Here is a 15455-nt window from a genome sequence, read left to right as displayed (position 1 = left end):
TTGATTTTGACCCTAATTATAATCCTATAAAGCCCTATTCTGATGGATGCAGAGTACAGAAAGTGTTTTGATGGTGTTATCCTTTTCTGCTCTTCGAGGGATAAACTGTCATAACTTTAAAGGTCAGGTATATAACAAAATTATTTTTAAAGAGATCAGCAGCAGATTTGCTTCAGGTCAACTGATTTTTTTTTTATTTACCAGAATATAGATTTTTGCCCTTACCTTTTGTATAATATGAATCATTTAGATTCATAAAAAAATTCAAAATCCTTACCTGCAAAACCCACTGTTTTCAGTACGATTCCAGATGACCCTTGGGGTAGCATAACCTTGGAAGAGGTTGCTTCTCCGATTGCTGCACTCATTGCCTGTCCCCTAACAGATGCCCCTGCTCCATCTTGTTCTCCATCCACACTCTGCACTGCTCTTGCTGTGGCCTGAAGCATTTGGGAACAGGTAGCATCCCCAGGAGGAGGCAACCTCAATAAGAGACCAGAGTAGAAATTTTGATATCCAAGGAGCCTGGAAGAGGAGGACGATGATGGAGAATTTGTAGTGGTGACATGAGAAGATTGTGACGGTTGATGCACAGGTGGTTCCTGACCTCCTACTCCTTTTATCTTGCCAATATGGACCTTCATATGGTTCTTCAGAAACCATGACTCCTTGAAGCATCGTCCACAAACTGAACAACGATGATCAAAGGAATCTTTATGTTTGCGCATATGACCCTTTAAGAACCAGGACTGAGTGAAGCTCTGAGAACAGATTTCACATTTGAACTCAGCAGGAGGCAAAGCTGGAGTGGGATTAGGGGCAGGTAAAGGTGGAACAATCTTGGGTAGCTGCGGTGCTGTATGCCTCCTTTCAACATGTCCCATCAGCTCACCCTCCTGAGATGCTGCAAAGTCACACAGGTGACACTTATAAGGCCTATGAAGTATTCTGAGGTGACGCTCCAGTTCAGCTGCTTTACGGAATTTACCTTTGCAGAAAGGACAAGGGTGGCGTAGTGTTGGAAGTGGAGTAGGTATAGACAAAAGAGGGACTGGTTCCTGAATGTTATCTGGTGTTGAGTTTTGTATATCAGAAGAATTAGGTTCTTTCTCATGTTGCTGCTGCAGCAACAGGGACCTTTGGGAATATGTCTCAAATTTCTTAAGCCCTCCACGACCCTGGTTAAGTGCCCCACGCACCTTGTGCGTGCTTGCATGGAGTGCTAGAATGCTGATAAAACGGAATTGCTTTCCACATATTGTACATGGGAACTGACGAGACTTAGAACTTGAACCATCAGAAAAACCATTGGAATGACGTTGAAGATCCAGTTCTTCATCAGCAAATGAAAGGCTAAGGAGGGAAGAAGGGGCAGGAGGAGAAGGTGAGGCCTGAGATGGAGAAATGGAAGATGGAGGAGGAGAGGGGGAGGTTGGTGGTAATGAGTATACTGGGGAGTCTTCGGGGTTCTGTGGTGAGGTTGGAATAACTGTAACACAAGGGGAGGTTGGAGGTGAGGAAGGAGCAGATAAGTCTGCAGGTGGGAAGGGAGAAACTAAAGAAGGGGAAGGAGAAATTGGAGGAGGAGAAATAGATGGTGGCAGGGGAGAGAGGGCAATGGGAGGTGGGCTGGGGGATACAGGAAGGGGACAGAAAGTTACCCTTTGAGGAGAAAGACTCTCAGGTGGGGGGCAGAGAGAGACAGGTGAAGGGGAAACTGGAGGAGAAGTGAGGGGGAGAGAAGTTGCAGGAGGACTGACACATGCTAAAGGTGAAGATTTAGAAGGTGAACATTGGGAAGGGTGAGGAAAAGTAGTGACATGATGAATTGAAGCAGTAGGCGGTGATGGAGAAGGCTCAAGAGGGGGTGAGATATGAATTGGAGATGATGGAGTTGAAGGGGAAGCAGACTGAGATGATGCATGAGAAATATTAATTTGTTGTGAAACAGATGGAGAAGGAGGAGAAGGGTTCATATGAGAAAGAGGAGGAGATCGTGAAGATGGCAGTGCTTGAGTAAGAAGGGGTGGAGCAGAGTCCATTGCTAAGATCTCTCAAAGGGTCTCTCCAGGGGTGTTGATTATTCTCCTAAAAAACACAAAACATAAAAAAATTTAAAAAGTCTGATGTTTTAGTTTGCAGCTCTCATTTACTCTGTAGCTTATAAGGTACAGTCAGGTTCATAAATATTGGGACATCGACACCATTCTTAAATTTTTGGCTCTATACACCACCACAATGGATTTGAAATGAAACAAACAAGATGTTCTTTAACTGCAGACTGTCAGATTTAATTAGCGAGTATTTACATCCAAATCAGGTGAACGGTGTAGGAATTACAACAGTTTGTATATGTGCCGCCCATTCGTTAAGGGACCAAAAGTAATGGGACAATTGGCTTCTCAGCTGTTCCATGGACAGGTGTGTGTTATCCCCTCATTATCCAATTTAAAATGAGCGGATAAAAGATCCAGAGTTCATTTCAAGTGTGCTATTTGCATTTGGAATCTGTTGCTGTCAACTCTCAAGATAAGATCCAAGGACCTGTCACTATCAGCGAATCAAGCCATCATTAGGCCTCGTTCACACTACGGAATCTCCACTCGCAGAGATTCCGCCTGGTGGCCGCTGCCGATGATACTTCGGCGCTAGGGCCGCGGGGCACTGAGCCGTCACCATTGACGGTTCTGCAGTGCTCGCGGAATCCGAGCAAAGAATGAACATGTTCTTTCTTTGCGCTGAACAATTTCAGCGGCGGAATTGTCCGCCGTGGAAATTCCGCAGTGTGAACGGGTCTCGCGGAGACCCATTCACACTAATGTTATGTTCACACCGCGGAATTCCGCCCGCGGAATTCAGTAGTGTGAACATACCCTTAGGCTGAAAAAACAAAACAAACCCATCAGAGAAATAGCCAAAACATTAGGTGTGGCCAAAACAACTGCTTGGAACATTCTTAAAAAGAAGGAATGCAACGGTGAGCTCAGCAACACCAAAAGACCCGGATGACCAAGGAAAACAACTGTGGTGGATGACCAAAGAATTATTTCCCTGGTGAAGAAAACACCCTTCACAACAGTTGGCCAGATGAAGAACACTCTCCAGGAGGTAGGTGTATGTTTGTCAAAGTCAACAATCAAGAGAAGACTTCACCAGAGTGAATACAGAGGGTTCACCACAAGATGGAAACCATTAATGAGCCTCACAAATAGGAAGGCCAGATTAGAGTTTGTCAAACAACATCTAAAAAAGCCTACCCAGTTCTGGAACAACAAACTATGGACAGATGAGACCAAGATCAACTTGTACCAGAGTGATGGGAAGAGAGGATTATGGAGAAGGAAAGGAACTGCTCATAATCCTAAGCATACCACCTCACCAGTGAAGCATGGTGGTGGTAGTGTCATGGCGGGGGCATGCATGGCTGCCAATGGAACTTTTTCTCTTGTATTTATTGATGATGTGACTGCTGACAAAATCAGCAGGATGAATTCTGAAGTGTTTCGGGCAATATTATCTGCTCATATTCAGCAAAATGCTTCAGAACACATTGGACGGCGCTTCACAGTGCAGATGGACAATGACCCAAAGCATACTGCAAAAGCAACCAAAGATTTTTTTAAGGGAAAGAAGTGGAATGTTATGCAAAGGCAAGTCAATCACCTGACCTGAATCCGATTGAGCATGCACTTCACTTGCTAAAGACAAAACTGAAGGGAAAATGCCCCAAGAACAAGCAGGAACTGAAGATAGTTGCAGTAGAGGCCTGGAGGAGCATCCCCAGGGATGAAACCCAGAGTCTGGTGATGTCTATGTGTTCCAGACTTCAGGCTCTTATTGACTGGAAAGGATTTGCAACCAAGTATTAAAAAGTGAAAGTTTGATTTATGATTATTATTCTGTTCAATTACTTTTGGTCCCTTAACAAGTGGGAGGCACATATGCAAACTGTTGTAATTCCTACACCGTTCACCTGATTTGGATGTAAATACCCTCAAATTAAAGCTGACAGTCTGCAGTTAAAGCGTAACTTGTTTGTTCCATTTCAAATCCATTGTGGTGGTGTATAGAGCCAAAAATGTTAGAATAGTGTCGATGCCCCAATATTTATGGACCTGACTGTATATTACTTTTCATTCTATTTCATTTTAATACTATATACTAAATACTGCTTCACCTCCAGCTTTCTTTTACATTTTGGAAATACTGATGTAACTTTTTGTGTTGTTTTATATGACAAGAGCATCTCACATCTGCACAGAACATTGTAAAGTCTTCCATATCTTGTAAAAGTAGTAGATTGAAAGGATGGTAACAGGGTCACCGAGGGTACACATCGGTTTTACCCAAAGTAGAATTAGAATTAAGAAGGAAAAAATCTGTTTGAGTCAGAAACAGAAATGGGCACAGTTGTTCCCAGGCTGACACTTTAGATAGTAGTGCTTAGTGTGCATTTAAAGGGGAACTCCGCCACCTAGACATCTTATCTGATATCCAAAGGATAGATGATAAGATGTCTGATTGCGGGGTTCGGCCACTGGGACCCCCGTGATCTCCATGCATACACTCAGTGTTCTGAACTTTATGTTCAGAATGCTGGGTTTGGGCGGCCATGGCCACGCAACCTCATGATGTCACGCAACGCCCCTCCATTTATAGTCTATGAATAGAGGGGGCGTGGTGTGACGTCATAATGTTCAGAACGCCAGGTGCCTGGATAGAGATCGCGGGGGGGTCCCTTTGGATGGAGGATAAGATGTCTAGGGGCGGTGTACCTCTTTAAGTCATAACAGAAATCTGCCCACTGCTAGCAAATTCTCTGGCATATTATACCCTTGCTTTAATGTTTGAATTCCGCATGTAACAACAGGTTTTCTCTGTAAACAATAAATGCATATCCTTAAAATATGCTGAAAATATCTGACATATTGGGTACCAACTCATCTATAGAGAGAACAGCAGTCCCTGATTTCTAAAGCCAAAGTATTCACCTGCAGATGCATATACAGTAGGTGGAAACCAAATGGAAATATGGTGTAGTATGTACATGGCTCCCCACTGAAGTCTATGAAAATTATACTGACAGATCTTAACTGGCAAAACAATTTGATACCCTCCTATACATGGTGGCTTTAAGATGCCTTAGCTTGCCAAATGGCCTGGGGAGCAAGAGGTAATAATTCATAGGTTTTAATAACCATTTTTCAATTAGGGGCTTAAGGTTACTAGCAGTAAGAATACAATGATCTGAAGGAGTGAAATTTCCATGTCTCCTCTGTAAAGGTCACGAAAATTCAACAAATTCAACAAAAATAAAAGCAATGTTTCTGTACACAATCTATCTTCAGGTTCTCAAAGTAAAAGTATGTAGAGTGGGTACTCATATACTCCTGTATTTTAGACTTGAAAAAACACCATGGACAAACTGATACACTGTGTCATGCCTAGTGTAGAGCCTGAGGACACATGTCTTGTACTGCCCTCAGGCCATGAAATAAACATAACCCAGTTTTCACATTTTGACACAGAAAACTGACCCATAAATTGGGTGTCTATTAGAAACAACCCCTTTCAAAATGCATCCTCCAGGTCGATCACCCCTTGCTCTGCTCATGGCTTTACAACAAATAGCTCACTTTTAAAAATGGCCATGCAAACAAGGATGGTTTAAAGGGGTACTCCCCCCCTAGACATCTTATTCCCTATCCAAAGTATAGGGCTTAAGATGTCCACCACTGGGAACCCCGGCGATCTCTCCTGCAGCACCCCCTGTCATGTGCAGCACGGAGCGAATTTCACTCCGTGCCTGATGACGGGCCTGGAGTATCGTGATGTCACGGGTATTCCCATAGACTTGCATTGAGGAGGCGTGGCCTCCGACACTGTAAACGAATGCAAGGTGCAGCAGGGAGATCGCGGACCCCTGTGATCAGACATCTTATCCTCTATCCTGTCTAGGGGCAGAGTACCCCTTTAAGTCTGCCAGAACAGCAGCTGCTTGTAGAGACATTTTTTATTCTGGCTCATACCAGAATAGCATCACTCCTATGACATCAATATGCCTCATCTCATGTTATGAGAAAATCTTTTTAAGGATCTGCTGCATATTTTTGCTGCATATTTTGTACAGCTCATTTTGCTATTCATTAACTTCCATGGGTAGCAAAATCAGCTGCAGAAAATATGCACAGGTAGGGAGAGTTAGTGTGTAGCTGCAGCAGCAATGCTCTGGGGGTGTAGCTGACCCATCAGTGCATTTTGCTGCTGCAGCCTGCCCCTGTATACTTTTTTAATTTAGGTGCAGGTTCTTCCCCCCCCCCCCTCCCCTGCATTTTATTTCTTTTTGGACAGGGTGTTTGTGGTCCGTGCCATCAGTCGCTGTTCTGCACTGTGTGGCCGCACCGTACCCCTTGTGCTTTTTTGTTAAGCTTTTACGCTTTTTACAGTTACAAAAATCACTACACTACACTTCTCACAAATAAAGAACGTAAAACACTACACTTACAACCCCCGTCCCTACCCCTCCAAATTTAAATGGCCAGTAGAATGTTTTCGGTAGAGGAGGCATACGCCATGCTTGCCTACGATACCGAATCAGTCAGTGATGGGGAAGATCCCAGCTTCCTCCCTTTTCCCTCTTCCTTATCATCTACTGATGATGAGCCCCCTAGAAGGCGGCAGCGTGTCTGCTGCAGGGCACAGCCAGTAGAGGTCCCCCAAACTAGTAGCCCTGTCCCCCAAACTAGTAGCCCTGTCCCCCGTACGATGTTCCCTGTCCACCGTACCAGTTTCCCTGTCCCCTCTATAGGTGACCCCGTCTGGACCCCAGTTCCGAACGATTATGCGCCACTGATTCCTGGGTTTGCTGGCCGCTCAGGAATCCAAATTGACACCAAAGGCCTCACTGAAATTGACTTTTTAATGTTTTTTTTCAGTGAGGACTTGGTATATGGGCCTGGTAAAAAAGCTGACAATTAGGCAATACTGGAGTGGGGATGTTCTGTATAACACCCCAATCTACAGTATGGCCATGCCACGGGCACGCTTTGAGGCTGTCCTCAAATGTTTGCATTATGTTGATAATGCAATGTGCAAAATAATGCAAAATGATCCGCCTATTCAAAATCAGGCCAGTCATAGATCATTTCACTAATAAATATGCAGAGGCCTACATCCCCCAAAAGGAGGTTGCCATTGACGAGTCCCTTATAAGTTTCAAAGGTAGACTCCATTTCCGCCAGTACATTCCCAGTAATAGGGCAAGGCATGACATGAAAGTATACAAGCTCTGTGAGAGCACCACAGAGTACACTTACAGATTTAGGGTGTACAAAGGGAAGGATTCCCGCATTGAACCCCCAGAATGCCCCCCCCCCCATCCTGGGAGTTAGCGGAAAAAGTGTGTGGGAACTGATGTACCCACTGCTGGATAAAGGTCACCACCTCTACGTGGATAACTTTTATACCAGCATCTCTCTTTTCAAGACCCTTTCCGCCAGAGCCACTGCAGCTTGTGGCACTGTGCGGAAAAATCAAAGAGGCCTCCCGACAAATCTCCCACCGATCCCTAGGGGTGAATATAGGTCCGTTACTAGTGAAAATCTGCTGCTGGTCAGATATAAGGACAAGAGGGATGTCCTTATGCTAACCACCTGTCACTGTATGAGGTACCACAACACCGGTCCTCAAACCTGTATATGGGAGGAGTTGATCTCTCTGATCAAGTGCTCAAACCATATAGCGCTATGCGCAAAACCAGAAGATGGTACAAAAAAAAGGGTTGTACATGATCCAGATGGCCATGTACAACGCTTTTGTACTATTTCGAAGCGCTGGCAACACGGGAACATTCCTTCAGTTCCAGGAGGTAGTAATCAAGGCCCTGATCTTTGGTGACCAGGAAGGAGCGGGCCCAAGTACCTCTAGAACTGAAGGCTTCCGTATTGTATCAGGGCAACATTTTCCAGGGGAGGTCCCCCACACTGGAAAAAAGGGACGGTCCCAGAAAAAATGTAGAGTATGTTTTAAAAAAGGGATAAGAAAGGACACCATTTTCCAGTGGGACACCTGTCCTGAAAAACCAGGCCTCTGCATCAAAGAATACTTCAAGGTGTATAATACGTCTTTGGAGTACTAAGTTTACGATTAACCCCATTTTTATCTTTCCCCAAATTAACTGCGCTTTGTACACGAGCCGTGCGGCATTGTACAATGCTTTTGTTCTTTTACCAATGTATTGGTGACATTGTACACGAGCTTTGGACCACGGCTATGTACAGCGCTTTTCCAATGCATTGGCAACACAGGGACATTCCAGTCCCTGGTTGTAATAATCCCCAAAAAGTCCCAAGAATGGCATCAAGGATCCAGGGATTTATTCTGATTGCCATATTTGGAGTCGGGAAGGAATTTTTCCCCCTGGCATGGGGCAAATTGGCATCAGCCTCATAAGTTTTTTTTTCTGCCTTCCTCTGGATAAACACAGTAAGGCAGTGTTTCCCATCCAGGCTGCCTTCAGCTGTTGCAAAACTACAACTCCCAGCATGCTGGGAGTCACAATTTTGCAACAGCTGGAGGCACCCAGGTTTGGAAATACTGCAATAGAGGGTGATTAACTAACTGCGGTGTTTTGGTACACCGCATGTAAGTAAAGCTCTGCAACTGTCAGCCCCTCCTGTGCAAATCACTAATTTAGGCCTCGAATGCGCATGGTGCTCTCTCACTCCTGAGCACTGTCGCATTTGCCTGGCAACAATTTAGGGCCACATATGGGGTATTTCTATACTCGGTAGAAATTGCTTTACAATTTAGTGGGGCTTTTTCCCCTTTTACACCTTCTGAAAATGAAAACCTTGGGGTTACACCAGCATGTTAGTGTAAAAAAAAAAAAATCTTTTTATACTTACATTTGTTTCATTTTCTCAAGGGGTAAAAGGGGAAAAAGACCGCCAAAATTTGTAACATAACTTTTCCAGAGTATGGAAATAACCCATATGTGGACGTAAAGTGCTTTTCGGGTGCATGCAGAGGTCAAGAGTGAGGGAGCACCATGTACATTAGAGGCCTAGATTGGTTATTTGTACTGCAATGGCTGATAGTTGCAGAGGTTTAGACATAAAAACTAAAATAAAATAAGCTACAAGTGAGCCCATTTTGAAAACTACACCCCTCAAGGAATGTAGCAAGGGGGGTGAGGTGAGCATTTGGACTCTATAGGTGTCTGACAGATTTTATGAACAATCATAAATACATTTTTTTACAATAACCTGTTGGTGTAGCCCTACATTTTTTATTTTCACGAGGAATAAATGGGTAAAAAGACCCCCAAAATTTGTAACTCAACTTTTCTCGAGTATGGAAATACCCCATATGCGGACGTAAAGTATCACACTGCAGAGCTCATAAGGGAATGGGCACCATCAGCCTTTTTTTGGAGAGTAGATTTGGCTGGAATGGAGGTCGGGAGCATGGTGTGTTTGCAAAGCCCCCATTGTGCCAGGACAGTGGAACCCCCCCCCCCCCCCACGTGTAACCACATTTTTGGAAACTACACCCCCCAATGAATGTAAGAAGGGGTACAGTGAGCATTTAGACCCCAAAGGTGATTCCAATATTTTTGGAACAGTATGCTCTGAAAATAACAAAATATTTTTCAGCGCACTGTTCAAAACATCTTGGAATTACTGTCTGGTGTAAATGATCACTGCACCCCTTGTTACGTTCCTTGAGGGGTGTAGTTTCCAAAATAGTGTCACATGTGGGGGTTTCTGCTGTTGTGGCACCATGGGGGCTTTGTAAACGCACATGGCCCCCGACTTCAATTCCAGCCAAATTCTCTTTCCAAAAGCCCAATTGCGCGCTCCTCTTCTGAGCCCTGTAGTGCGCCAGCAAAGCACTTTAAGCCCGCATATGGGGTATTTCCATACACAGAAGAAATGGGGTTAATAATTTTGTGGGGCATTTCTGCTATTACCCCTTGTAAAAATCAAAAATTTGGGGAAAAAACTGCATTTTAGTGGAAAAAAAATGTATTTAAACGTCCCACTTTAATGAAAAGTTGTCAAACACCTGTGGGGTGTTAAGGCTCACTGTACCCCTTGTTACGTTCCTTGAGGGGTGAATTTTCCAAAATAGTATGCCATGTGTTTTTTTTGCTGTTCTGGCACCATAGGGGCTTCCTAAATGAGACATGCCCTCCAAAAACCATTTCAGCTAAATTTTCTTTCCAAAAGCCAAATGTGGCTCCTTCTCTTCAGAGCATTGTAGTGCGCCCGCATTTCACTTGATGTCCACACATTGGGTATTACCATACTCAGAAGAGATGGGGTTACAAATTTTGGGGGGCATTTTCTGCTATTACCCCTTGTAAAAATGAAAAATTTTGGGGGAAAAATTGCATTTTAGTGAAAAAAAAAAAGTATTTAAATGTCCCACTTTAACGAAAAGTTGTCAAACACCTGTGGGGTGTTCAGGCTCACTGTACCCCTTGTTACGTTCCTTGAGGGGTGTAGTTTCCAAAATAGTATGGCATGTGTTTTTTTTTTCCTTTTTCTTTTTTTTTGCTGTTCTGGCACCAGAGGGGCTTCCTAAATGTGACATGCCCTCCATTTCAGCAAAATTTGCTTTCCAAAAGCCAAATTTGGATCCTTCTGTTCTGAGCATTGTAGTGCACCAGCAGAGCATTTTACACCCACATATGGGGTATTTTAATACTCAGAAGATATGGGGTTACAAACTTTGTGATGCATTTTCTGCTATTACCCCTTTTAAAAATAAAAAATTTTGGGGAAAAAAATGCATTTTTGTGAAAAAAAATAAAACATTCATTTACACATCTGAATTTAACAGAAAGTCGTCAAACACCTGTGGGGTGTTAAGGCTCACTGTACCCCTTGTTACGTTCCTTGAGGGGTGTAGTTTACAAAATAGTATGCCATGTGGTTTTTTTTTTTTTGCTGTTCTGGCACCAGAGGGGCTTCCTAAATGTGACATGCCCCCCAAACACCATTTCAGAAAAACTCACTTTCCAAAATCCCATTGTCGCCCCTTCCCTTCTGAGCACTCTAGTGCACCCACAGAGCACTTTACATCCATATGTGAGGCATTTCCTTACTCAAGAGAAACTGGGTTACAAATTTTGGGGGGCTTTTTCTCCTTTTACCCCTTGTAAAAATTCAAAAACTGGGTCTACAAGAACATGCCAGTGTAAAAAAATAAATTTTCTCCTTCAATTTGCTGCTATTCCTGTGAAACACCTAAGGGTTAACACACTTTCTGAATGCCATTTTGAATACTTTAAGGGGTGCAGTTTCTATCATGGGGTCACTTATGGGGTATTTCTAATATGAAGGCCCTTCAAATCCACTTCAAAACTGAACTGGTCCCTGAAAAATTCAGAATTTAAAAAATTTGTGAAAAATTGGAAAATTGCAGCTGAACTTTCAAGCCCACTGATGTCTTCCAAAAGTAAAAATATGTCAACTTAATGATGCAAACATAAAAGTAGACATATTGCATATGTGAATCAATATATAATTTATTTGGGATGTCCATTTTCCTTATAAGCAGAGAGTTTCAAAGTAAAAAAAATGCAACATTTTGATATTTTTCTTCAAATTTTGCAATTTTTTTTTCAAATTTTGAAATTTTTCACCAAGAAATGATTTACCACAAAAATTTACCACTAACATAAAGTAGAATATGTCACGAAAAAACAATCTCAGAATCAGAATGAAAAGTAAAAGCATCCCAGAGTTATTAATGCTTAAAGTGACAGTGGTCAGATTTGCAAAAAATGCTCCAGTCCTTAAGGTGAAAATGGGCTTGGTCCTTAACCCCTTAAGGACCAGGCCCATTTTGGCCTTAAGGACCAGACTCATTTTATTTTTGCATTTCCGTTTTGTCCTCCTCGCCTTCTAAAAATCATAACTCTTTTATATTTCCATCCATAGGCTTGTTTTTTGCGTCACCAATTGTACTTTGTAATTACATCACTTATTTTACCATAAAATGTATGATGCAACCAAACAAATATTATTTATGTGGGAAAATTGAAAAGAAAACCACAATTTAGCAAATTTTTTAAGGTTTTGTTTTCACGCTGTACACTTTCCGGTAAAAATGACATGTTTTCTTTATTCTGTGGGTCAATACGATTAAAATGATACCCATGTTATATGCTTTTCTATAATTGTACCGCTTAAAAAAAATCTCTAACCATTTTAACAAAATTAGTATGTTCGAAATTGCCCTATTTTGACCACCTATAACTTTCTCATTTTTCAGTATATGGGGCGGTATTAGGGCTCATTTTTTGCGCCATGATCTGTAGTTTTTATCAGTACCACTTTTGTGTTTTAAACACAAAGAAAAAAAAAAAAAAGACCGAAGGAACGGCGCCTCGTGTATTACCCTTGGTGGTATGAGAGATATAATATGGTGGATAACCCACCGCTCTTATGGATGGGTGCTCACCAGAAAAAATTGAACAATGCGCATATCACCCCACAATCGTGTACTCACTGGTGTCCAAGTGGCTGCTGTGCCGGAGGTCGCAGGAAGCAAGAGAACCCTTGTCCTGGAGGAGACGTCTAGGAACAGGAACGGAAAAAAGACCTATGGATTCCAGGCGCTGCCAACTTAGTTTTCAGTGGAAACTAAGTTGGGAGCGCCTGGAATCCATAGGTCTTTTTTCCGTTCCTGTTCCTAGACTTTTGTGTTTTACTATTTATACATTTTTTTTTAACATTTTTTGGAATAAAGTGTGAAAAAAAAAGCAGCAATTTGGGACTTTTTAATTTTTTTAATTTTTTTTAAGTTTAAGCCGTTCACCGTACAGGATAATTAACAATATATTTTAATAGTTCAGATTTTTACGCACGCGGCAATACCAAAGATGTGTATTAATTTTTTTTTTACGCTTTCTTGGGGGTAAAATGGGAAAAACGGATGTTGGGGGAGGGTATTTTTCAATTTTTTTTTTTGTTTTTTACACTGTAATAGTCCCCATATGGGACTATTTCTAGCAATCATTTGATTGCTAATACTGTTCAGTGCTATGCATAGGGCATAGCACTGATCAGTGTTATCGGCGACCTTCTGCTCTGGTCTGCTCGATCTCAGACCAGAGCAGAAGACCCCGGGAGACAGCCGGAGTCAGGTGAGGGGACCTCCGGCTGCCATGCTGGATGATCGCCTACCCGCGGCAGTGCTGCGGGCGATCCAATCATCCATTTAAAGTACCGCACTGCCGTGATCTGTATTGATCATAGCATCTGAGGGGTTAATGGCGGACATCCTTGTGATCGCGGATGTCCGCTATTGCCGGCGGGTCCCTGGCTGCTGATAGCACCTGGGACCTGCCGTGCATGATGAGAGCACCACTCCGGTGCTCAGTCATGGCGGAGCGCAAATGTAGGTCATGGTGCGTTAAGTACCACGGCACCATGACGTGCATTTACGTCCACTGTCGTTAAGGGGTTAAAGGGGTACTCCGGTGGAAACCTTTTTTTTTTTTTTAAATCAACTGGTGCCAGAAAGTTAAACAAATTTTTTTAAATTACTTCTATTAAAAAATCTTAATCCTTCTAATACTTATTAGCTGCTGAATACTACAGAGGAAATTCTTTTCTTTTTGGAACACAGTGCTCTCTGCTGACATCTCTGTCCATTTTAAGAACTGTCCAGAGCAGGAGAAAATCCCCATAGTAAACATATGCTGCTCTGGACAGTTCCTAAAATGGACAGCGATGTCAGCAGAGAGCATTGTGCTCGTGATGTCAGCAGAGAGCACTGAGTTCCAAAAAGAAAATAATTTCCTCTGTAGTATTCAGCAGCTAATAAGTACTGGAAGGATTAAATCTGTTTAACTTTCTGGCATCAGTTGATGTAAAAAAAAAAAGTTTCCACCAGAGTACCCCTTTAAACAGATAATAAATTTCCAATAAATCTCAAGATTAAGCTCATGCTCATTCATCTCAATTTATTACAAAAATGCTAATCTGGTTCTTAAAACTTTGTGAGTATGCCATGTGGGAGCATGTTTCTTGTATGACATATCACTGACCTTTGGGGTGTGATTAGGTAAATAAGTATATGTCAATAAACTGTGAATTAAACTTTACTACTTGATATATGACTCACCTGTTAAGTTACTTGCATTGTCAATATGCAAGGCTAGGTTGACATAAACAATTGAAAATTCCACAAAACATATGCCCCAGACAAATGTAACATTATGCCTACAGAGCTGCATTCATGTGCCATTGACTCCTGCTTAAAGGAAATGAGTGATCAGAAAATGAACTAGTGATTAAATCAAGTTTTTATGTTAGCCATATTTTTTAAGTATTTTTGATGATGCTTTTTCAAATTTTTCTTTTTATTATCTTTATTTAAAAAATACTGCAATCTTGCAGTTTCCATTCTGGCCACTAGGCTCAAAAAATTAAAACAGAGACTTCCTGTTCTGTACAGATCATTTCCTAGCAATGCCCTTTTTATCAGCACAGGCAGGAGTACAGTTAAAGATGACACCAGTATATAGATAACACAATAGCTGTTGCTCACAGATAAGTACCCCCCTGTAGAATGACTTCTGAAAAGTTCACAGAGAATGCCCATTAATGTTTCCAAATTATTTAAAAACAGCTCAGGCAAGATGTCTGCCCCCATAATAAAGTACAAAAGTTAAATTTAAAAAATTACAATCAGAAAATCGAAACAAATTAGAAAAAATCTGTCTCTAATCGGTAAAAATTAAACCTAGGTGATAACATTCCCTTTAGAAAAACGTTATCACAACCTTTATAAAATACAAATGTACTAACCAGCATAGTCATCTACATCTTTTACAGTAAATTGAGTGTCCTTTCTGTATATCTATTGCTAATGAGCCTATGCTGGATGTTTACGTAGTGAGATATTTTCCGTGCATACCAACACTAGTAACCGAGAAATGCAGGAGCTTTTAGCCAGAGCCCTGGGTGGGACAGTTGGAATCTTGCTGGATTTCTGACAATTACCGCCCACTCCTGGAACATTTGGTCCATCCCACCCCCTCCCGCAAACATTTTGTCACAGTTTTTATAAATTGTACCCCCTGTGCTATTTTATTACCCCACCCCCACCTCCCCCATGCCATTTCATTGCCCCTTGTGTCATTTCATCATCCTCTTGTGCCGGGATTTTGTGGTACCTGCTGTTTTTTATGGTCATTATCTAAATAAGTTAAAATGACATGGCTGATCAACCTCTGACATAATCTTTGGCCTAGTCTGGACTTCCATTGATAAAATGTGGATATGTCATTTGGCAGGTGAATTCAACTACAGCACCTGACCGGAAAAAAAAACACTAACATTAGCTTTCTAGCAGTCTAAAATCTCTAGTGTATGGCCAGCTCTAAGTTTTTGATATGCAAAGCATCAGGATAAAATAATTAGTATTTCAGACAA

General features: G+C 42.0%; 1 protein-coding gene across 11 annotated transcripts in view; it reads right to left on the bottom strand.

Annotated features, from left to right (window-relative positions):
* ZNF219 (zinc finger protein 219) overlaps positions 1 to 15455 on the bottom strand; it is a 109455-nt gene that overhangs the window by 18349 nt on the left and 75651 nt on the right. For all 11 annotated transcript variants that reach the window (XM_056528609.1, XM_056528613.1, XM_056528608.1 and 8 more), the window contains one exon: positions 278 to 2088. In XM_056528609.1, coding sequence (XP_056384584.1) covers positions 278 to 2042 — 1765 coding nt within the window. In that variant the 5' untranslated portion in view covers positions 2043 to 2088. The remainder of the gene's footprint in view (positions 1 to 277; positions 2089 to 15455) is intronic.

Source organism: Hyla sarda, chromosome 1 (genome assembly GCF_029499605.1).
Source record: "Hyla sarda isolate aHylSar1 chromosome 1, aHylSar1.hap1, whole genome shotgun sequence".
Classification (NCBI taxonomy): domain Eukaryota; kingdom Metazoa; phylum Chordata; class Amphibia; order Anura; family Hylidae; genus Hyla; species Hyla sarda.
The sequence above is the reverse complement of the archived record's forward strand: the minus strand, read 5'-3'. Positions and strand labels throughout refer to the sequence as shown.